At 39.5% G+C, this 23,955-nt stretch overlaps 1 protein-coding gene across 11 annotated transcripts in view; it reads left to right on the top strand.

The window, feature by feature from the left end:
* The window catches only part of pde4d (phosphodiesterase 4D, cAMP-specific), a 284,880-nt gene that overhangs the window by 223,348 nt on the left and 37,577 nt on the right, over positions 1–23,955 (top strand). Inside the window, exon 1 of one of the 11 annotated variants that reach the window (XM_054731778.2) lies at positions 10,083–10,380. The exons of 9 other annotated variants lie outside the window; for them this stretch is intronic. In XM_054731778.2, the coding sequence (XP_054587753.1) occupies positions 10,253–10,380 (128 nt within the window). In that variant the 5' untranslated portion in view covers positions 10,083–10,252. Of the gene's footprint in view, positions 1–10,082; positions 10,381–18,886; positions 19,063–23,955 lie in introns of those variants that run through there. One more of the 11 variants, XM_015972829.3, reaches the window with a different exon arrangement.

Genomic DNA, 23,955 nt, shown 5'->3' with positions numbered 1-23,955 from the left:
GGTGTACTCGCTCATCCCTAATATATACATATATATATTTATATATATATATGTGTGTATATATATATATATATACATATATATATATATATATATATATGTATATATGTATATATACATATATATATATATGTATATATACATATATATATATATGTATATATACATATACATATTTATATATATATGTATATGTATGTATATGTATATATATGTATATATATATATATATATATATATATATATATATATATATATATATATATATGTATGTATATGTATATATATGTATATATATATATATATATATATATATATATATATATGTATGTATATGTATGTATATGTATATATATGTATATATATATATATATATATATATATATATATATATATATATATATATGTATGTATATGTATATATATGTATATATATGTATATATATATATATATATATATATATATATATATATATATATATGTATATGTATGTATATGTATATATATGTATATATATATATATATATATATATATATGTATATATATATATGTATATATATGTATGTATACATATATATACTGTACATACATATATATATATATATGTATGTATATATATGTATGTATATATATATATGTATATATACTATGTATGTTTATATATATATGTGTGTGTGTGTGTGTGTGTGTGTGTGTGTGTATAAAATCAGAAAAAAATCAAAGAACCAACAAAGAACCTATAAGGTGCATCATCCTTATCCTGCCAAACTCTATTATATTAAAGTGAAACTAGGCAGTTATGGCATGTTTTTAGCACCCCCTCGTATTTGTTTAGTAGGACCAAAATTAAAACTTATCTCCTCACTGTGTGTTCGTCTTTTTAACGCATTAATCTAACAACTCAAATGTCTCCTCAGTCTTCATTAGCGTCTACAGGAGTGATTCATAACTTCATGAAACAAATCAATTCTGTTCATGATCTAAAACATGCTGGGACCAGGCTGCAGCACCAGGTATGTCAGCTCCATTTTTTTTAAAAGTCCCAAAAAGACAGGACCGGCACTATGAAGTTGCAAATGTGGTATTCTGGCCACAGAGGTTGGTGGTGGACTGAGTTACTATTTCAATTATCCTGTAAAGGGTCATTTTAGCACATACTGGCTCAAGAAAATGATTTAAAAATACAAATAAGTTGCTTAGAATGTCTTTAAGTATTTTCCTGAGATTCAACAAAAGCAAAGCAAAACAAAAAAACATGTATTCTTTCTTTTAGACAGATAATTAATAGCAAAAACATACAAGTCAAATCTTACCTTTACTTTATTGATATTTGAAAAAGAAAAGGAAACTACTGCACCTTGAAAGGCACAGGTTCTGGACTGAGGAGCATGATACAGCAGTGAAAACCACAAGATAGTTTAAATGTTAGCTAGGAAGTGGGCTTTACTTTTTCTTTTCTTTTTACTATCTCAATGTACCTTCTGGCTGTTCACATTAGCATCAGTTTAAATTAAAATTGAATTAAAATGTATACTTTATAGTGGTACTCTGGCCCTTTCAGTGGTGGTCTGCAGTCCGCTGACCCATCAAATAAGGTTAACTACTATCAAGCTTTTACTCTTAACCACCTCTGAGGTGAGGTTAAGTTGCTTTCAAAAAATCATAGTTGTACTTAATAAGTCGTACACGGGACGGCGGTTTAATTTAGAAAGCTACTATGTGTTTTCCTGTGTTTGTTTTGATGAGCATCTAAGTCTGGATTAGCTGTTCGGGGCATCCCTTGGTTACATAAATGCATGGCCTTACGCAGCTTTCACACACTCGACAGTGCAGTGATGTCATCGGGGTTTTAATGGAGGATTACTCTGACATCAGTGGGACTACTGCCAAGTTAAACCTATTAACTTCACCATGTGCTTGAGGTGCACTTGAGCTGGAGCCGTGTGCGTATGTGTGTTATGTGAAAGCCTCTTGAGCAAATTGTTCAGTCTGCTAGTGACTTCCTGTTAACATCCATCAGTTTAGTTCCACATCAGTGTACTTATTAAAAAAGAGAAGCCTGAACAATACCTGCAATGCTCACGAGTAAACGGGTGATTTAGACCCACGTCATATTATTACTCATTATGTGGTCTCGGTACATAGCCTGGGTGAAGGAGAAACTGTGTCATAGGTGTAAAGGGTTAATTTTACATCTATTTAATGAGCCATAAGGCATGAGATTCCATTGTAAATATGAAATCAATCTTATGGATCTTTGGGTACTTTTAACCAGAAGATTAGAACTTTTTATTGCAGGGATTATGTAACACTTCGTATTAACTGAGAGACAACAGAAGAGAGAGTCACCTTTAAAACGTTTAAGAAGATTTATTTCTAAACAATTTTAAACAAGACTAACTCTAAACTCTAAGTGAATGGATGGATCTTGGTGTGAATGAGACGTGAGATGGATGGTGTATGTGTGAGTGATGTAATCAGAAATCTTGTATCCGGAGAAGCAAGTCTGAATGATGTTGTGATGTTTTGCTCTTAAGCTATGATCGTAGTTTCATAAACACATGAGACGCCATTTTGTCGCTCCACACATACCCTTCAGGATGAGACCTCCGTACAGCTCCAGAATGTCATGTCCTCAGACCCCCCTTTGGTACCGGAGCCGATGAAACAGCGTCAGCAGTACGACAGACTAGTCTTTGGATTGTCTCCAGGTAAAAAGCGACTGTTGGCTGACAGCGTCAGATGGACCCGGAGGGTTAGTGAGTTCAGCTTTTATTCTGAAAGGAACGGTTTCTTTGTTGGTAAAATGCAACAGATTTTATCCAGCTTGTTGGTTCTTTGCTTAAAAAGGAAGTCCGGGTGGCCGGTCCGATACTTCTCTTAGCATGCGGTGAACTGAACTAAGATGGCGTGGGGACTGGTTTTATTAATCTGGATGTTTTGATTTATGGACGAATCAAAGTTGGCAGCTTTATAAACACCACAGAGGCTATGCCACGCTTCAGAAAGGAAGGTTCAGATTGGATGAGTAAAAGCAATGTGTCATGTGTTTACATTACGTGTGATCAGGGTGTCTAGTGCAGCTAGACTAAAGTCATATTACTCATTGAAACTTACTAATCATAACATTGTCATTTCACAGATTGGTCAACATCTTATTATTGACGAACACTTTGTTTGATTAGCTTAATTAAAAATGGAGTTCTTTGATTTATTTGAAAGAAAGAGTCCTTTGCCTTCATTCTTCTCTTGGGCTGTAAAGGAAGCAGTTTAGAAGTAAATGCATGACCTTGAGGCATTCTCATGCAGATTAGTTCTGTGTCAGAGGCATCTGAGGAGAGAGGGTAAATAACCTTCAGTGGAATAGCACCTTCATCACGTTACATAAGTTACAGTAAATTTTATTTATATAGTTTTATTTCCTCCTTTGCAGTTAAATAATAATTTCTGCACAGAAATCAGAAAAGTTCTTGTGCTAGGACTGGCTGCATAACCTAATATTTTCACCTCAACATTGATAATTAAGACTTTATTTGGACTTGTACATCAAAACCTTGAGGTTTCACTTGAATCTGTTTCTCAGGGAGCGAAGACCAGACCTGGATCTGCACCTCAAAGATTTGAGATTTGGCTTGCATCTCAAAACTCGAGCCTTGATTTGGACTTGCTCATCAAAGACTTGCCCTAAAAATGCACGTTAAAGACTTGAGACCAAATTTAAAATTTATAGACTCGATTTTTGTTTTGGACTTGCTCCTGAAATTATTGGATGTGGAGAAAAAATGAGTAGTAATCTCCGACGATACCTTTATTACGATTTAAAGTTCTTATTCACTCGTTATTTCAATAAATCTGCTGTGCCTTGTGAGTCGTTCTGTTTGGGGGGGGGGGGACTTTCATGCTTCTGTTTCAGGAAGTAGAAGTTGGTTAGAGGAGAGGGGCTCATAAAACACTAGAATTTGAAGTCTTCCTCTTTATTATTCATGATATTTGAACATCTTGCCTCTGATTGGCTAACAGCAACATAACTCTTTCGCTTCATTTGCTCTGCAATGTTGATTTTTTTATATCCACATATAACACAATCTTGAAGGAGTTCTGACGCATTGTGGCGTCGCTAATGCTAACGGTTAGCTCCTACGAGCCGTGATGCGCTCTGCTCTCTCCTGGATGCTAAACCAACAACAACCCTTACTGTCGTGAGCCAAGTTGGGTGATTGCAAATCTACAGTCTGACGTACAATTTTGTACATATTTCTGACTCGAGTATTTCCCCGGCTGTTTTCTGTCAGTGGCTAATGCAGGAAATGGGGGTAGAAGGCCATTTTCACATTTGGCTTGCATATGAAACTCAGTGATCGATCATATTTAAAAAAGAACAATCATCACCCACTTCTCAGTGAACACCTCTAAGAAATAAAGCTGAAGCTATCTACCTAGCATAATTGTTACAAAAAGATAACTAAACGGTCATAAATGATATAAGGGGAGAAGAGCTGAAGCGGTTTTCTTTAATACCCTGAATAATGTAGCTTTTTAAGCATGTGTTTGTTGCCAAATCAGAGATATCTGGGGTCTGTTTTGAGAGTCTGAATCTGAAAAGTTTGGGAACCATCAATCTTGAATGCTTTGCACCAAGATGTAAAATAGGAGATATGAACTTTGCATTGAAAGAGGTTTTTATTTTTGATAGCAGTTTAATGTCAGTGACGGTGAGAAATAAAAAAAATAAATACCTGCCTACATATCTGCAGCATCTATGTGCAACAAGCAGAGATGTATTTCTCCTCATGGTCCCTGGTGTGTTTTAAACCTCAGGGCACAAATCCTGAAGTCTGCATGGATTCTGACTTTGTGTTTACAAAGACCGGTTGTCAGGTACAGGTTGTCCTTAGACACCTCACCATAACTGTACAACACAGCCACTAACGCTTCTTGTTCTTGTCAGCTGGTTATATTAAAACAACCAAAGGAAATCCCCTCAAGGAGCCTGTATTCATCACTTCACTGATGGATGAGATTAGAAAGAAACAGCTCGATGTGGCTTTGAAATGTGCTCTGGTGTATTTCACTCCATTTTTTTTTAATTCTTACCCAGAACACAAATTTCTTCACGCTGGTCACAGCTCTCCTCTCATTCATTCCATCCAGCGTCACTTGAGCTGTAACACATCACGACACGCTCTTTCTCCTCTCACTCACACAAACACGATTTCTCAGCGTCTGCAGAGCGACGTGCATGCACTTGGAGGGAACACACACGTGCAGCGTGACTAAGAGCTTGTGTTGGGCTCACATGCAGCGCTCACACTCTTCTACACATTTTTCATTTGGTAGTAGGGGTGCTTTCTGTTCTCCTTTGTGCCCAGCTGAGTCTGTGAGACTAACAGCTTAAACCCTTTCCCCAGCTTGTGAGTCATCCTGACGTATAAATAGAGCTCAGGTAAGTCATGCATGGCTGCTGTTAGAGGAGGGAAAGGAGTACTTCACCTGACCGACTCATTTTTTTGTCAGACTTTAGGTAAAATGCTCCAAACTGAGTTCTGAGTGCACAACTCAACTCAGTCTTTCTGTCCTTGACCCTGTCATCCTCTGTCTCATATCTGCCGTCACGTCCTTAGCAACTGAGGGCTCATTGGCTGTAAGGACCTACCTGTCCCTTCTGAATTCTGCCAAGTCACCATAGCAACCACATTATAAACAGGAATCTAGCAGGGGACTCTGAAGGCAGGCTAAGAAACGTGAGTCTAGCTGGGGAATTGTCTCTTGAAATCCTCAACGGCGGCTCCCTTCAAAGGAGATGAACTTGACCGAGAGCCTTTTTCCTCCCTGTTTAAATGAAGACTCTTGAATATCAACGACTTTTCTACTGTTCCCCGTCAATCACGTTACGGTTACTTATTTACATACTTGAAAACAAACACACAATCACTGTAATCACATCCCGCTTTCTTGGAAAGGCGACAGAGATGCGGTTGCCAGGGACACTAAGCCGCAGCAGAAGGTTGTGATTTATTTGTCGCCCCGCCGCATCAAACCGTCGTCCCTTTTCTTCCCCGTGTAAGTCATTACATTCACAAGGTGCTGCTACCTTGATGGGAAAGAAATCAAATATGAGGTTCGGGCAGATGGGTAAGAGTAGGGCTGCACAATATATCGTAAATATATCATTATCACGATATCAGCATGCACAATATGCATATCGCAAAGAACAGATAAATATCGCTATGAATGGTCAGCTCAAATGTTTGCTAAACATAACGCATTCTGTCAATCAAATGGAAGCATGATGTTTTTTTTTAACAAATCAAATAGAGCTCTTCACCCATTTGGCCAGTCGGATGGGTTCTCATAGGTTAGATGCCCGCCCCCGATGGTTAGCAAACAGCTGAATTAGCTTTGTTCTGCTCTTTCTGCTGATTCTGCTTTTCCCGGGATCTACTGATCGCCTTTTCTTGTTCATTTTATTTTTCCCCTTTCCTCACATCTTTTGCTTTTCTCATTTTTATGATTTTTTTTATTTCTTTCTTTTGTATTATTTTTGTTCCTGGTTACGTTTTTATTTATCGCAAGTAACATCGTCATCGCAATATTAATCATTGTTATCGAATATCGCAGGTTTCCCCAATATCGTGCAGCCCTAGGTAGGAAGTTTTTTTGTGTTTTGTTTTTTTTCCAAAAGCTAAAGCCACAGTGCATTCTGGGGAAAATGAGACCAAACACTGAAAAAGACTTGATTCTTTTCACACAAGTTTGTGCTGATTTAAATGTCAATGAAAAACAAAAGTTATGCTGATAAACTGGTAAAATGTTAAAACTGTAAAATTTTTAAATAGTCATTTTTATATATAAAAAATTTAAAAATATAAATAAAATTTTAAATAATGTTTTAGCAGCTCATAAAAAACACATTTTCCCAACAGGTGAACCCTACATGTTACTGCATGGACTAATTCTCATCTATTTCATGAGAAAATAGACATGCAGATTACAAAAGTTATTGTATTTTGTAATTTTATTTTATTTCTACCAGATTAGGTGTTTTGTCAGATTTTAATTACAAAATAAAGGTTTTAAATGATAAAATATAGAATTCTCATAAATAACAGAAATGAACATATCATATGGGGTTAAACAATTGTATTCAATATATCGCCTCCTAGCGTTCTACAACTCATTTTAGTTATAAATTGTGCTTTTCTCCCTCTTTATTATTATTTATGTGACATCCAATCATATTACTGATGTTAACTATCAGTTTTCTTCCTATGATATTGTTCAAAGTGCAACATTTTTCTGAAATATATAATCATTAATTGGTATTATGCACAACACAAGAGTGCACCATCACACGCAGGTGCTGTACATCGGGATGTGCACCATCAAGCTGCACAGCTTGCATGAAAATGTCTCTGTGTTCAGATGCAGCTGTTCAGGTTTTAACAGCTTTGAGCCTCAGGGACTCTCAGTGACGACAGTCGCCTGGCACTCTTGTCTCAGCACACTAACGCTGTGTGGCCAAGTCGGTAGAGATACAGACAAGCTCGTGTTACTGTCTGCAGGAGGAATTACGGCTCCGCGTATTGTTAGCCTGATGACCTGTGTGTATTATATACAGTGCAGGGTGTGTCTTCATAATACGTGCATTTCAGCTGCTCTTGTCAGTTGGCGTGTGCACGCTGTGCTGTTGTGTTCAGATGCTCAGCGTGCATGGAAGGGGCTGGTGGTTGTCTGAGACTGACAGCCTCGCCGTCCGCGTAGGAGCGGTTGTCACATGCTGGCTGCTCCTGTCACAGCCGAGCAGAAGCTGTAACTCCGAAGAGACTAGAATCTCATTGTGTTGGTCCTGCTGCTGGTTGTGCTGTTGCTCACCTACACCCACAGCATTCTTATCCCTTTGGAGGAGACTGCCCCCTGCTGGGAGAAGAAAACCTAACACGCAATTATGAGCAGATATTTTACATGAAACTCTTGTTTAGGTAGTCTATGATAAATGTTTTAAAATCATGCTGAAATTAAAAGTGTGGGGACCTTGTTTAATCAATACATTTGCAGTGGTGTTTGGTAGGAAAGAATGCCTTGCAAGCTGTACTCGGGGCAAAAAAGCCCTGAATTGCTTGGATCTGCTGCTGCAGAGAGTAGAAGACTTGTCCATGCTGATCCAAGCAATTCTGGACAGCAGAAAGTCTGATGACGCTACGAGGAAGACTGAAGCCTTCAGTCGAAACTGTCAGCAGGCATGAAAATACATCTTTAAAACCTCAACGTTTGTCTTATTAAAAGAAAATAAGTCATATTAGTTTGCAACGTGGATGTTTTATCTCAGCAAATAACACAAGCCTGGAGGAGTTTTTCTGTGTGGCGGTATTGCCAATGCTAACGGTTAGCTTCCACTACTCGGTACGTTGTCTGCTGATTCCTGGATGTTAAGAAAACAACAGCCTTGCTGTTGTTAGTCAAGATGGGTGAGTCCATGGAGTGACAGTGTGACGTAGATCTGTGAGGTTCTTCATGTCCTGTTTTCTCTCTGAAGCCAATGCAGACCATAGGTGTAGAAAGACTACTTTCATGTTCAGTCAGCATGAACAACTCAGTAATTAATTATAATCAGAAATAATCAGAAAAAAATGTTTTTGTGTGATTCGCACCTTTAAAATCAAAACATGTGATATACACCTAAAATAAGTACATGGGAATGGGTAAATTTGTGTTAGAGCTACTAAAGCATGCCAAGTAAAATGCACCTAATTGCAAGTAACTAAAACTAAGATAAACCAGAGTTAGTTTTTTTTCTCAGAGGCCACCATCTAGAGGTGGAAAACGACATTTTTAAACACGTACTTGTCCATAAAAAATGTCACCAACCCTGCATCAACCCTGCTTTGTGACGACTGTACATAAGCGGATGTCATCGGCTAATACTGATTGCCATTCAATTGCAATTGCACACACGGGGCTGGGTTTAAAAAAAAAGAGAAAAGAATTGAGGAATTGCCTACATTTTCTCACAATACAGGGTAAAACTATCACTTTTACAGATTTTTAAAAACATATACGTACTTCCTATAAGAGGGGTGACTCTGGATTGCTGCTTTAAGTTTAAAAAACTCAGAAAAACCAGTTCATTGAGCTGATTTCTGTGTACTGGTTTTCTTATTCATAGTAGCTTGCATTTGATTCAATTTTACTTTGTAAGTATTAGTAGCTCAAACACATAAATTACATCCCCTTGTTTAATTATTATTTAGGGTAATCAGTTTGCGTGGGTTTTTTTTCTAGTTAGGTGGACCAACCAAATTTTTGTGTAGCTACCGCCAGGCTATTTTAAGTGCTTCAACACAGTAAAAGATGATTTGACTTCTTTTTTGGGGGTGCCTGAATAGATTGCGTTACTCCCCCAAACAGTCTTCAGTCTCGATGGTTGAGCGTTTCTCGCTTTTAATCTGTTGTAGAGACATTTGCACCTCAAACATGGAGAGGAACCCTTTTAGATGAGAAGTGAAAGATCCTCACAAGCCCAGAAAAGCTTCCTAATTAAATACTCGCAGCAGTACAGACATAATATCAGACTGAACACTAAAATGTGATCATTTTGAATTAATTGAGTAACATTACAAGTCTCTTTCATGTATAAACGGCCACCACTCTCATGCTATTTGCTTCATCAATCTCTGAATTAACAATTTTAACACCTAATTAGAAATTATACTTGCATCATCAACTATAATAATAATAATAACATTATTTATATAGCGCCTTTAAACAAAGCCTTAAATATTAATAAATGTTTAGTAGCCAAGCTTGAATGCAGTGTTGAAGATACTGGCTGTTTGTTTGCATCAGTAAAACAGGGAAGTTTGTGCACCATTCATTATCCTTTGGTGAGCATGGCACGCATCTGCAGACTGCAGGACGGATTACCTTTGTCACCAGCGTTACCGCCAAACCTCTGTGTGATTTATGAGGCAACACTGACCCATAGTGGCCATATGGGAGAACTGCTTCACACGTTCTCCACTTTACACTTTGCTCCTCCTTTGTCTCCATCTCTTGCTCACTCTCCATATTTCTCTTTTTCTCTCATTTGAAGTCCCACCCTGAGCCGTCTATTCTCCTCCTCCTGACACACACACACACACACACCTCCCTCACCTCTATGGTGGTGGCTCACATCAGCCTCACAGCTCCACCCACTCTTGATTATTTCTCTGGGAATCTGCCCAGTGTATGTGTAGCACTGCTCATCAAAAATGAGTTTGCCGGCTAACTCGGAGTATCTTTCATTGGAAAGGATCGCTCGCTATCGGCACGCCTGCTCCACCGGCTCGCCCTACGCCACCAACAAGCCCATCGACATCAAACCCCGTGGCAGGAGAGGGTATGGCAACTTTGGAACTATTTGTGGGGACATGTTTCAGGAAATGCACCTCCTAATTCTTAAAAAGTTTTCATAAATTCATACGTTATTAGCTGTCTTCTTTTGTACGTTGCTGATGTCAGTCGGTTGTTTTAATGCAACAAGTCAAATCGAGGGAGGAGGCCTTTTTAAGAAGCCCTGTTATTGCTTTCTTGTTTGGATTTATATGTGTATGCCTCTTATCAGAGCACACGCTGATAAATAGTTCACACAGAACTGGAGCCGAGTGTGTTGTGCAAACGGCGGTTGCTTAGTGGCTTGTCCTGTTGTCAGACTTGTGTATTTCTGTTTGCTTTGACAAACATGAAGTGTTGGTTTCAAGAGTGTGTCCTTCTGTGCCAGTGTGTGTGTGTCTTTGTGCCTCTTGGTGTTCCGTGATGAAAGAAGAAAAAAAACTTCCAGTCTTCCCATTCTAACACGGCTAAGAGCAAGCTAAATGACAGAAAAGCAGGTTCCATCAAGTCATCGTCTGAAGCGTCCAGGGCTCCAGGAGGTCAGCTGCGTTCACTAATGAGCAGAGGGCGGGCTAATCATCAGAGCACACTCTGTCCATTAAAGCTGAAAATGAAATTTTAGGACCTAGTTATGCTCATTTCACTTCTGCATTTCCCTACCATTTAGTCCACATCCCCTGTTAAGTGCTGTCACCTGAGCTATAGGTTCCCTCGTGTGTGTGTGTGTGTGTGTGTGTGTGTGTGTGTGTGTGTGTGTGTGTGTGTGTGTGTGTATTAGCTGTGTGCGTATATATGTCTCTTTAGTATTTAGATGCAGCATTTTATTGGCTGCTGGTTCCATATGTACAGATATGGATAGCCTTGTCAATACTGTGTGCCAGCCATCTGTGCTCGTCTCCCTGCTCCTTTGTTAAGTGCTGTTTGCTGCAGCGTTTAACGGATGTGTTTGTCTGCATTGATAGAGTCTGGCTCGTGTGTGTGTGTGGGGGGGGGGGGGGGGCATTTAGGGAAAAAAAGAAAGAAAGCAAAGGAATCAATACATTTCTCAATAACTGTTCCCATCTGACTGGTTTTATGACAAGTTTTCAGCTGAACACTAGATGGCAGTCACGTCTCTGTGCTGAAAAGTGAAACAATTAATTAGTTTATTCTTTAATTTAACCCTTATTTAACTAGATGAGTCGATTGAGAACTCATTCACATTTACGACGACGATCTGGCCCAGAGGCAGCAACAACAGACACACAGTTGTGTCACACGGGTTTTTTATGTTTTACACTCAGTAAATTAGTAGACTAACACAGATAGGTAATCATATACATTTGGTGCATTTTTTGTACTTCCCTCTAGATTATGAGGAAGAGCTGTACAAAAAAAGGAATTTAGTGGACTGTACAAACGTAGCCGTGTGGTACACACCACCTCTTTTTAGCAAAGAATTTTCATTGCATTGTGAAGCACTTGCATGGGCAATGCCAAGCCTGTAGGTGGCAGTAGTTCCCCAACTCGTTAGCATTTTTGTTAAAAAACGTTCCTTGGACGTGTACCATTCCTGTCGTCTTCCTTTGCTCATGCCTTCCACACAAAGCAGTAATTAAGCTTTCTAAAAACAAGCTATTGAGGTCTGAAAACAGGGAGATGCAGGACAAAGTCAGTGCAGATGCTGGGTGCCAGGTAATAGCATAAAGGCTTGTTTTCAGCTGCGGGTCACTCATGTGATGTTGGTCGCTGGCAGTGATGTTGCGAAACCTGCATCCACAAGCAAATGCTCACAACTTTGTCCACTTTGGTCAGAAGTTTTTGAAAGTATCGTTTTTGTTGATGTATATTTTAATACTTTCATGTGGATGAGGTGCCACATCATAGGATATCCGGCTATGTGTGTATAGGGTCTGAGACCGGTTTTAGCTGGGTTTAGATAAATGACACGCACTTGTTTAGTGCCTCTCAGAGTAAGGACTCCAAAGCGCTTTACACTACAGTGTATCATTCATCCATTCACACACACATTCACACACACTGATGGGGATGAGCTACGACTTAGCCACAGCTGCCCTGGGGCGCACTGACAGAGGTGAGGCTGCCGAGCACAGGCGCCACGAGTCCCTCCGACCACCACCACCAGCAGACAATGTTAAGTGTCTTGCCCAAGGACACAACAGCAGAATTCTCTGTCCGGAGCCGGGATCGAACCTGCAACCTTCCAATTACAGGACAACCCACTTAACCTGTTGAGCTACTGCTCCTTCTACTCAGGTCATGGCCCTCAACACGAAAAATGTAGATTTGAGGATTTTATCATCTTGGTGTGTTTTATTCAAGCGTTGGGAGAATAAGATGGACCAATAGATCACCTTCAGAAATGAGGGCATCACTCCAATCTGTTGTGGACCTGTTGTCTCTGTAATCAGACCTTAAATAAGTGGTGTAAAAATAATGAATGGATACATAACAAAAGTATGCGTATAATGAAAATAAAACAAACATTCATTTGCTAAGTTTTTGTCATTCAGCACATAACGTTAGAAACATATTAACCTGGCAAACTTAGTTTCTTACTCCTGTAAGAAGTTACTTCCTGCTAGTCACCTTTACCTGTTCTTCACCTCAGCTTCCTGCAGATGGCAGTAATGCATCTAACGTATGATGTGTTGCAAAGTTTTGAGCATACTATGCCTGCATATTTCAATGAGAAATGCACATGAGGGGCGTCCAACATTTTCAAGTCGAGGGCCAAAATAATAAGTGAGCCACAAAAGGATTTTTCTTTAATTAAAAAAGCATTTTGTTATTTTATGGTGATTTTTTTTTTGTTATAATGCTCAATAATGGGTGGAAATTTAATAGAAATTAACGAAAAAGGTTATGTCAATTTACATGAACAGCTTCGAAGTGAAACAAAAATCCACAAAAAATATGCAGTTGGGGGTTTCACAAAATCATGCTGTCTGCCATAAATGGCCCCCTGGCTTACTTTAGACATGCCCAGCATATGATGTTTAAAGTTCAGGGGTCTCATTTATCAAACATTGCGTAGAATCCTTACTAAAATCGTACTTAAGCTCGGCAAAAAAATAATTTACTTACGCCAAGTAGGTTTGTGACCTATCAAACATGGAGTACGCACAGCTGCACGCAATCTCCGCTTCATAAATCAGAAACTATCTAGAAAGGTTCTCAGCTGCTTTTTAGTCACATCCTGCCCTCACCACGCCCACTTACTGCCATAAATAGTCAATGCAAAGTGCCTTGTGGATCTCATGCATATACATAAGCTGGCTGTTGCAGCGCTCCGCCAAAGACAATGGCGACCGTAGATCAAGGCAGATCAAGGAAGCACAATTTCACAGAAGCAGAAATTGAGGTACTTGTGGGTGAGGCGGAGAAATGAAAGGAAGTGCTTTTGCAAAACAAAGAAGAGAAATTCCATGGAGTGGCACAACGTTGCTGAAGCTGTCAATGTTGGGAATTATTCAGAGAGATCTGTGGCGGATATTAAAAAAATGGTCCAAGCGGGATTTGATCCCCAGACTCCCGGGTGAAAGTCATGCACGCTAACCAGTCACCCAAACGGAGATCTCCCTGTACAAGTAGTCAGAGCGCATGATCAATCGGGTCACAGTGACAGGACTCACACTGTCACAGACGCATGACATTCTGTCTCAATCTGTCCCCCTGCTGATATTCTGCATTCCGTATTCTGCGCTTCAGGCTGTGTGTGTGCGCGTGTGTGTGCGTGTAGGGGGGGGGTGTCTTGTTCTGTGTGAAAACGAAGCAGTACAAGTGATAATGCTGCAGGATTTCATAATTTTATCCTTCTCAGCAGCAGCAGCACTGCAGGTGCTCTCCATGTCCAACCTGTGCATAAGCCACGTCCTTAGTCAACTTAAAGTTGCGCACATTTTTCCGCTAAGTTTTCTTTGATAATTCCCAAAGTATGCGTGGAAAGTTCTTATGCAGTTTTCCGATCCCGTTTTGCGCGTAAGCAAGCTTGATAAATCAGGCCCCAGGGCCATAGGGTGTTGATACTGATTCAGGTTTGTGTTTAAAGAGGCTTGGTAAAGTTTCTCAGGTAAAATAAAGGCATTTCAATCTAAATTTTGTATGAAAAATGTTCAGTTTCAGTCAATAAGATTGAAAATAATGCACAAAAGTGGATGGATCTTGCTCTTATGGTTTAAAAATTGTTTCATTTTGAGTGCATTTTAGTTCTTGTTCATGGGACCTGAACGTACTTCATAAATGAGTTAAAAATATAACAGCTGAAGATGATTAGAACGATGAGTTTACTGTAACCTGTTTGTGATTTCTTTGAGGATTCAAGGGGTTTCAGTGTAATGAAGAGGCTCCCATTTCTATTAGTTTTCTTTAAACAAAACTTTGTCTATTGTCATTGTTTCCTTGACAACAAGGAATGTGGCGAAAAGGATTGGTTTCATCAGCCTGCCTTGCGGAGTTGGAAATGGTACAAACTCTAAAAGAGTTCATTCTTAAAACGCTCAGCTGGTCGACACGTATATGAAAGGTCAGTTTTTATGGCTCCTCTTAGACTGATACATATTCTGAATAAAGTAAACATTTTTGAGTGGATAAGTTACTTAGCTCCTCTCTGTAGGTAGGCTTATTTAGCTTAAAGGTACAATAAGTAAGAAATTTACTGTGAAGTAATAACAAAAAAATTTAATCATGTCTGAAGGAAGGTTACACTGAAACCAGCCGGCTTGGGTGGGGTGGGGGGGTGGGGGGGTGGGGGGTGGCGCTCACTCCTCACCCCTGCCACGTGGACCTCAAGGGATAAACCATCACTCCTGCTCAATGGTCAACTTTCTTTGCGGGGTCACCCATGAAGACAGTGGGAGGGTTAAGATAGTTTCAGTGTTAAAAGTTTTTTTTACACTGTTTCTGTGTAAAATCCCCATAAATTTCTAAATGAAAGTACTGCAGCAATACAGTATTATATATATGAAGCTTACGTGTGACCCAGCGGCTTATTTACTCACATCATTGTTCCAGAAGTGCAGCGGTGGGTTTTTCATGGCTTTATTCCTGGCAGTGGAGAGGAACAACATCACGAATGACATCAAACAGCGATAACTAGGGCTGGGCGATACGGCCTAAAAACAAACTTACCACTCTCACCCGGTGGCCATGGAGTCGCTTGCTGTTGCTGTTTCGTGTGCGTGCTGTGACGTCGTCGCGGTTATGTGAAACTAACGCTACGGAAGCTCTGGTTAGCCAAAAAGGCTCTATTACATAAAAAATTCTATTTACTTTTTTTTTATCGCCCGCAACAAAAAATTCTAATTAATTCATTAAATCGATTTATCGCCCAGGCCTACCGATAACAAACGTGATTTCTTTATTTTAAGCTTCCAGTATGAAACCGGGGTCGCTCTTGTGTTTTTAAAATGAACTGCAGTACCCAAATTTGACAACAGGATGTACTTCTTACTTCATTCTTACATCCTGCACCTTTAAAGTGGGCACATTTATCATGATCTTAGTTCTTTATTTACTAAAAGATACTGCTTTTTTCATTTACCTTTTCCTGCTGCCTTATGCATCGTAAACATACATTTTTCTGGAATTAAAGACAAAACACACTAATGGCACGTGTATCCATCATCTCCTGGGCTATATTTTCTCTGCATTCAAAATAAAAGCACAGAAAAAAATGTTTGTGCAGAATATTTCTGGGTTTTCTAGTGTTGTTTGTTTCTGTGCAATTTGTTCCTACTTTGAAGTGGTTTATCTCTTGGTGCACAATTACCGTGTCCTTCCTTTAAATGCTTTGTCGATCTACTTGTGTTTTCAAAAATTCCCAGCTGAGATCTACAACAGAAAGAAGTATGTGAAGCTCTGGGTGGTTGTGAAGCAGTGATTTAGGAGGACGATCCTATTTTTCAGTGTGTATCTTAAACAATCTGGCTAAAATTGTAATCAGCTTTTGCTGTTTCACTTCAACTGTTTGGCCATTTGGGTGTGTTTTCTACTGGTTTTATTTGAGCACATAAAAGCTTTACACATAGATATTATGATGATGATGATTATAATAATAATTATTATTATTATGGATGCTTTATATTAGAGATGCAGAATGTATCGATATCAATATCGGTATCGGCCGATGTTAGTCGTTTTTTTAACATATCGGTATCGGTCCAATAAATAAAACTGGGCCAATAATAACTTCCAATATTTTTTCCATCTTGTTGCGGGTCCGAAACTGTGGAACGCACTGCCCCTAACTATTAGGGACTCTCCATCAGTTGCAGTTTTTAAAATGAGGCTGAAAACCTACTTTTGTGATCTGGCTTTTAATTCTGTGGGTTAGCAATTGTTAATGTTTTATATTTTGTAATTCTCATTTGTGGTTTTAATTATGTCTGTAGCACTATATGTTTTACTGTTTTACTCTTTTGTTGTACAGCACCTTGGTGGCATGCTCATGACTAAGGTGCTTTATAGATAAAGGCTGAGTTGAGTTGAGTTGTTTCCATTTGTTTATCTGTTTCAGAGGGTGAGGAGGGTGATGTGTATTTGTTTAGTCATGTGACCGTGATTGTAATCATCTCAAAAGTGCAAATGTGTGTGTTGTGTGTACATGATGATGTAAATTCAGCTTTGATCATTTTCATTCTATACAAAAGCTGCTGAATTTTTTTTAGAGGCATTAATGTCAGTATATCGGTATCGGCAAATATTGGTTATCGGCCATAACAGTGACATAAAAATCGGATATCGTATCGGCCCAAAAATGACATATCGGTGCATTACTGCTTATTGCTTATTTGTTCTTTATTTACCAGGAAGGTCCCAATATATAGCTACATCTATTGGAGGAGATGGAATGTAAGAGGGAATGAATGTAAAAAATTTTATAGCACCTTTCAAAAAAATAAAAGGCACTTCACAAGCACAATAAAATATTTTAAAATGATTAAAGAAATAATTATAAAAATTTAAGAGATTAAATAAATATGAACGTTATAAAATAATCTTTTAGTGATCTAATGTTTTTCACATTGAGGTCGTTTTATTTTGGGTATTAATAAAAAAAACAACTCACAATTTAAAACAAGGTATTTAGAAAATGTAAATTTTATTAACACAATTTCATGTCAAGTTAACAAAATGTCAAGTAAATGACACTGGTGAGTTTTATAGCTACTATGTCATCTCTGTTCTTTACCCTTTAACCATGCATAGGTGGGCCCTATAGTTAAACCATGCCAACAGGGTGTGGTTTCCATGATGGCTCTACAGGGATTTGGCCACATAGATTTTAACAAGCCCACGTATGAGTCAAACCATCTGCGTCCCTCTCAAACCCCATGCAGGGGCTGTTAACATCTACGTGGGTAAACCCTTGTGGGACCACCATGGAAACTGTGGGCAAACCCTGTTGACACCCATATGGTTTTCCCACATATGCAAGCTGGGAGTGGTATATTGAAGTATCCACTTTCTTTAAATGGGAATAAAAATCAAAATAATAAAAATGATGTGAATGTTAATAGAAAGTTGTGCATCATCATTACAGAAATATAATCCGTTATTTTATATTGATATTACAGTAAATTTAGCTCTTGTGCACGTTGAAGTGCTTGCACAGAAAGTATAAAATATTGGGAAATGGCCTCAGAAACTGTCAGACATTGTTTAGCTTTTTTATCTAAAGCAAATTTATGCTTTTGCAGTTATTTTCTTCTTAAAATACAAATTTGAAACCAAAATGAACTAAACTGTTAAACCCTTACAAGATGATTTTAAAACAGCCTAAACTTTATTTTTTTTTATTTGGTCATTTGACAAATATTTGGGTAAACTGTGTCAAGTTAGCTTTTAATAACCATTTCTGTTGGTTCATGATTATTCTCAGATACCAGCTTCAAATCCTTTATATTAGCCAATGATACATCGATTTATGCTCTTAAAAACAGAGATTTTATTATTTTCTTTCTGAAATTTGTCATTTCCTTTCGCTATACTTCCTTAAATCAGCTTTGGAATGCTTAGCTGCAGGTTTTAGGTTCCTCCAGCGGTCTGGTGACTGACGAATGAGCTGATTGTTAGGATTGCTGGAGAGTACAAGTCCCACCCTTAAAAGAATTACTACTACCCAAACAACCCTCCCACATAGGCATTCTCAAGCAGCAGCTCAGGGAAACGCAAGGACCAACACAGAGAGAGAGAGTCACGTACGGAGTACTGCCAGAAGTAAACAAAGCTAAGGAAACACAGTTAGATTAGAGAAAACAGACTTTATTTAAGGACATGGAGTAAGAAAGGATTAGGAAAAAGGAAAATCACATGGTGCTCTGGAAAGGAAGATAAGTGCGAGGGAGAGTAAGAGCAGGCTAACAAACCACCTACTGTCAAATGTTCCGAGCTTCAGGAGGAGCGGCAGCACGGAGCGCTGTTGAGAGGAAGAGTTTGGTCTCGCTCCACGGATCTGATCTAGAGGGGAGGACACTCTTATTGGATCACCTCAGACCAGTGAGGGTCTGATCCCCAGAGGCTCCTCTGTGGGGGGTGGGGGGGGGGGGGTCCAGTGAGTGGCTTTCATGCACGTGAGGACTGCACATGAATTTCCCCGTGGATGTGGAAGCAAAAGTCAGATGATGAGTATCATTCTTAAGCCGCGGTCCCGCTCGACCAGCTCATTGAAGAACACGGAAGGGATTAGGTAAATACTCAGGAAACTTTGTCCTGCTTGGAAATGTTTCCTTTTCAATCATGTGTGCTGCTCTGTTGTTCTTTATCTGCCTGTTTGTAAAACACTCTTCCTCCACATGGACATGGACAATGTCTTCACATTTGTTGTTTGATTAAATTTTTGCTCTTATCAAAGCACTGATTCTCTGCTTTTGTTTAAACGAGTTGACGAGAAACCTGTTTGAACACATCAACTAGGGTGGATTTGGGTCCACTCTTGTTCTGAGGTCAGAAGATTAGATTGCCTTCATGCGTGTTACCTGACACCGGCTCTGGTGACCCTGATGTCTTTCCCTCATTGTGCTCTGACAGGCGTAAACACAAGGTTGAGAATGAAGCCGAAGGTCTCATTAAGAGACGTGTTGCATTCCCTCTTTTGTTCATGCGATAGTTGGACGGATCTCCCATCTTGCCTTGACCTCAATCTCTCCTCTCCATCACCCTTGTTTTCCAGCTTGTCCTTGCATGTCGGCGCTTAATTTATAGTAAAAGAAATCATTTAGCAGTTTGAACAGCTGAGTGTAGCAATCAGGTTTTTTTAGTCAAGTTATTAATTGGGAGAACAATGAGAGAATATATGCTGATGCTTGGGGAGGTGGCGGCTTACCTAGAGCGATATGTCTGATCCGTCAGAATTCCCAGCAGCGTTCCCACATCAGTTTATTAAGCCACTCCATAGCCTCCCCACCATGAGATGACGCTTGTGTGAAGTGAAGTTGTAATCAGGTACTTTTCTGTCATTGTGCCGCTGGGCGGAGCAGGTGTTGGTTTATCTGAGGTAAAGGGCAGTGGCTGTACATGAATCTGATTTTAGTGAAAGAATGTGTGCAGAATGCATCTTCTTCATTAAAAGCTGAGAATCTGGCAACGGTGGGTTCGAATGAGCCATGTTTTTGAATGTCTACCAAAAGCAGTACTCAGCTGGACCAGGCATACCGCCTCCTCCATCTGTCCTGCCCTCATTTCTGTTATTTACTGTTTTATGAAGCCTTCTTTCATTAAATTCCTTCCCTTTCATAACAGATATCACAGTTTTTTGTACGATTGACAGCAGATTTATGATCACTGAAAAGATCTGCTTTGACGCATCATCTGTTCCAGTTTAATCGACCATCGTTTTAAAACATGCAGATATGTTGTATGTGCTTGGTAAGCTGTATGGCTGTGACAGCTTATGCATCCATATGCTCATGTGTGCTTGAGTACGCAAATCCTTTTGTGCGTCCGTGTGTGCGTAGTTGTGTAAGACAGTGACGTGGTCTGGGTGTGAGAGGCTGGTCTGAGAAAACTTAACAGACCCCCTTTAAACGTAACCTTACAAGTGCAGGTTTGTGCACGCAAACCTTCGGATGTCCATCAATGTGTTTGCTGAGTAAACATGGCTCGAATTATTGAACGGTGGCGGATTAGGAGGTAGGACTGAACGGATGTGTGTGAAATCTTGTTAACCATGGCGTAGTGTTTGTTCATGCTTTAGAGTAGGAGCTGTAGCTGGTAGAAGAAGCTGTTTATCGTGTGCCTTTCATCTTAACTGTCCCCATCTGGACGTCTCAAACTTCCTGTAAATGTTGAAGACGGCATGTCTGGCCTTTCATAAGGTCTGGCATGTAGACGTTATCCAACGCGCTTTTCAGGTTTGTCCTTCTTAATCGAGTCCCGAGACGACAGATAAATGGGGCTCAAATTGGACTTCCCGTGTATTTTGTAGCAGAGGGGACTTTTCTTTGAAGCACGTGAGCCCAGATGACGAGGCATTGCCATGGTGACCTCTCTACGTCTGACGATTGACCGACTTTTCTGAATGCTGAAGTGACAGCAGGTGCGAAAACGGCATCACTGCTAAAAAGGAAGGCTCACTTTGTTTATACCTGACAGGGACTGAAAGAAGTAGGGAGGGAGCTGTCACGCACGATTGAGCAAATTATGTAACGCCTTCCAATTAAGGGAAAGGGCCCCAAGTTTCCTGTCCATGGAACTTTCTTCAGACCTCAGGCAATAAACACTTATCAAGATAACGTTGTTTCTACCCCAAATAGCCACAACCATTACTGCTGTGTTGTTACAGAAAATGGTTTACTGGAATGTTCTATAAAAACATGCTGGTAAATTACAAAAAAAATGCAACCTTGACAAATTATACAAAATAAATGTTCTTTTACTTTTTTATGCGGTATTTTTGCAGTCGCTGTTCCCAAGTGTGTCTCCTCTAAAACTCTTGTTGGGTGATGCAATGTCTGGTGTTAGGACATTGATTTGATTTTGGGATGAAGAATAGGGTATGAAAACCAGACTAGTCGATTATTGATCAGTGGATTACCCAGCGTGTAGTGCTTGAATTGAATGATGTATATTTTGATGTCGATGATAGTTCCTGCTGGGTTTTCTGCACTGTACAATATTTTTACCTCATTATTTCCAGTGTTTGCTGAAGACTTTAATAATCAGAACTTATCAACATTTTCCAGGAAGACTTTAGGCCTCATTAGGTCCGATGTCTAAATTAGCTGCTGACAAATGAACTCCATCAAATTTATTTCAAAAATTAATTAGGAAGCTGGGAAAGGGGTTCTTGTTGATTTAAACGGCACATTTGGCTTATTTTTCCTACCTGCCAGATATTATTTCACTTAGTTTGTTAGTGTTTTTTCACTTCTGTTGTGAATGTGTCTGTGTTAGGTGTGCGTCTAATTGAGGCAGAGATAGAGGAAAAGGCGTTAAGAGTTATCAGCGAGTGGTCAGTCACTTATCTGCATTGTCCCGACTGCTTTGTGGTCACCATTTCTTCCTCCATCACTCCGATGTACGGCGTTATCTGAAGGTTTCATACTGCTTTACCTGTTAAGCCTTCATAGGAGAACATTGTTCAGAGTAGGGTTGTCACGGTGTGAAAATTTAACCTCACGATTATTGTGACCAAAATTATCACGGTTTTCGGTATTATCGCGGTATTTTTTTAAACGCGTTACTTTTTCAGACAACTAAATAAACTCTGTATATCAGGAAAATATAGTCCTCAGTTTGTGTCAAAATTTTGCCTAAAATTAGTTATTTTTGTAATTATGTTGTTTATTTGTTTACATATTTCCCCTTTAGTCTTTAAAATACAATATTTGCCCATAACTTCTTATTTTTTGTCTGTTTGATGTCATCATTTTTAAAAATATTAGATCAGATGATACTCAGTATTCAAGTAGCCTTCTAATCAGATACTTTTTTACCCTTATTTGAGTAATAAACCCTATATCAGGAAAATATTGTCCTCGGTTTGTGTCCTTCCAGTGAGCTTTGCAGATGTGGGAAAATGTCATCAGGCAGTAATCGTTGTTAAATTCATAATTATTCTCGGAGAGAGACCAACTCTTATCTGCCCCTGGGAGCCCCGTAATGCATAGCGTCATTTCAACATGGGGGTGTCCGCGACACGGTTTATATGCAGGTAGCGGCGCTGCGGCTGCTTTATATAGCGACTCGTTGCATTCTCCCTCAACCCAAATCCTCGGATCACGCATTTTAGCTAAAACGCTAACGTTAACTTGCCTTGCGTTGACTGTAGTGTTGTGGGTGATGGTCACGCAGATGTGTCATGAGATTTGAAGCATTGCTGCCTTTCACAGACACTTTTTCTGCACGTGCTGCAAACAGGACAGCCGTCTTCTATCAACTGTCCCTCGGCATTCTTCAAATATCCAAAAAACGCCCGTACTTCCCACTTTGTCTTCTTTGAGGGATAATAAATGTCCTGAGCGCTGCCGTCTCCTCCTTTGGCCATTATTTCAGCTTTAGCTTCAAGAAAGTTTTGGTTGTAAACAACAAAGTGCTCATGTGCCGCCGGCAACTTCAGCAGATGATACGGTGGCTGGTAAGGGTCACCACGCCTACACAGCAGCCACGGTAAACCCACCGAGATATTATATTTTTTTAAAAACAAGACGGTTATTGTTATTGTCAACTTTTTTACCGGGGTTTACGGCTACACCGGGTACCGTGACAGCCGTAGTTCAGAGATAAAGAATGATGAGGGTTAGTATACTGCTTGTTAACTAAAATTCTCTTTGGTTCCCGAAGGATGTGAAAAAATGCAGTGTTGGGTTCCCTTTTATGTGCAAATCATAACATTATAGGAAATGTAACAAGTAACAATGAAATTACGCAATTTTTATTCATCAGTACATGCGATAAAGTTTTTTTTTTTACTTTTAGGCAGCAGTAGCTCAACAGGTAGAGCGGGTTGCCCAGTAATCAGAAGGTTGCAGGTTTGATCCCGGCTCCGGACAGATAATTCTGCTGTTGTGTCCTTTGACAAGACACGTAACCCACCTTGCCTGCTGGTGGTGGTCGGAGGTACCGGTGGCGCCAGTGCTCGGCAGCCTTGCCTCTGTCAGTGCACCCCAGGGCAGTTGTGGCTACATCGTAGCTCATTAACATCAGTGTGTGAATGTGTGTGTGAATGGATGAATGATACACTGTAGTGTAAAGCGCTTTGGAGTCCTTACTCTGAGAGGCGCTATACAAATGCGGGTCATTTATCATTTATCATTATCATTTACCTTCCATTTGGTTTTATTTGTAGTAAGCACATGCAGGTAGATGACGGTGACCTAATTTTGACCTATAACAGGTAATTTTCCTTTACAACCCAAAACTTCCGATCGAAGTGTTCAATGAAAGAGCGGAATAATAAACCTATTGTATTCAGGAGAGGTTCTAGACTAGTAGAGGAGGCCCAGACTGGGGTCAGATGCATGTTTTTAAGAAAACACTGGAAACATTGGCTGTATTGCAGATTTTAGTAAGTATTTACAACAAAATAATAACAGCAGATCACTTTCAGTAACTTTAGATACAACAGCTTCTTCATTTGTTT

The sequence above is a fragment of the Nothobranchius furzeri genome, chromosome 17 (genome assembly GCF_043380555.1).
Source record: "Nothobranchius furzeri strain GRZ-AD chromosome 17, NfurGRZ-RIMD1, whole genome shotgun sequence".
Taxonomy (NCBI): domain Eukaryota; kingdom Metazoa; phylum Chordata; class Actinopteri; order Cyprinodontiformes; family Nothobranchiidae; genus Nothobranchius; species Nothobranchius furzeri.
Note: the sequence above shows the minus strand (reverse complement) of the source record. Positions and strands in the feature narration are given on the sequence as shown.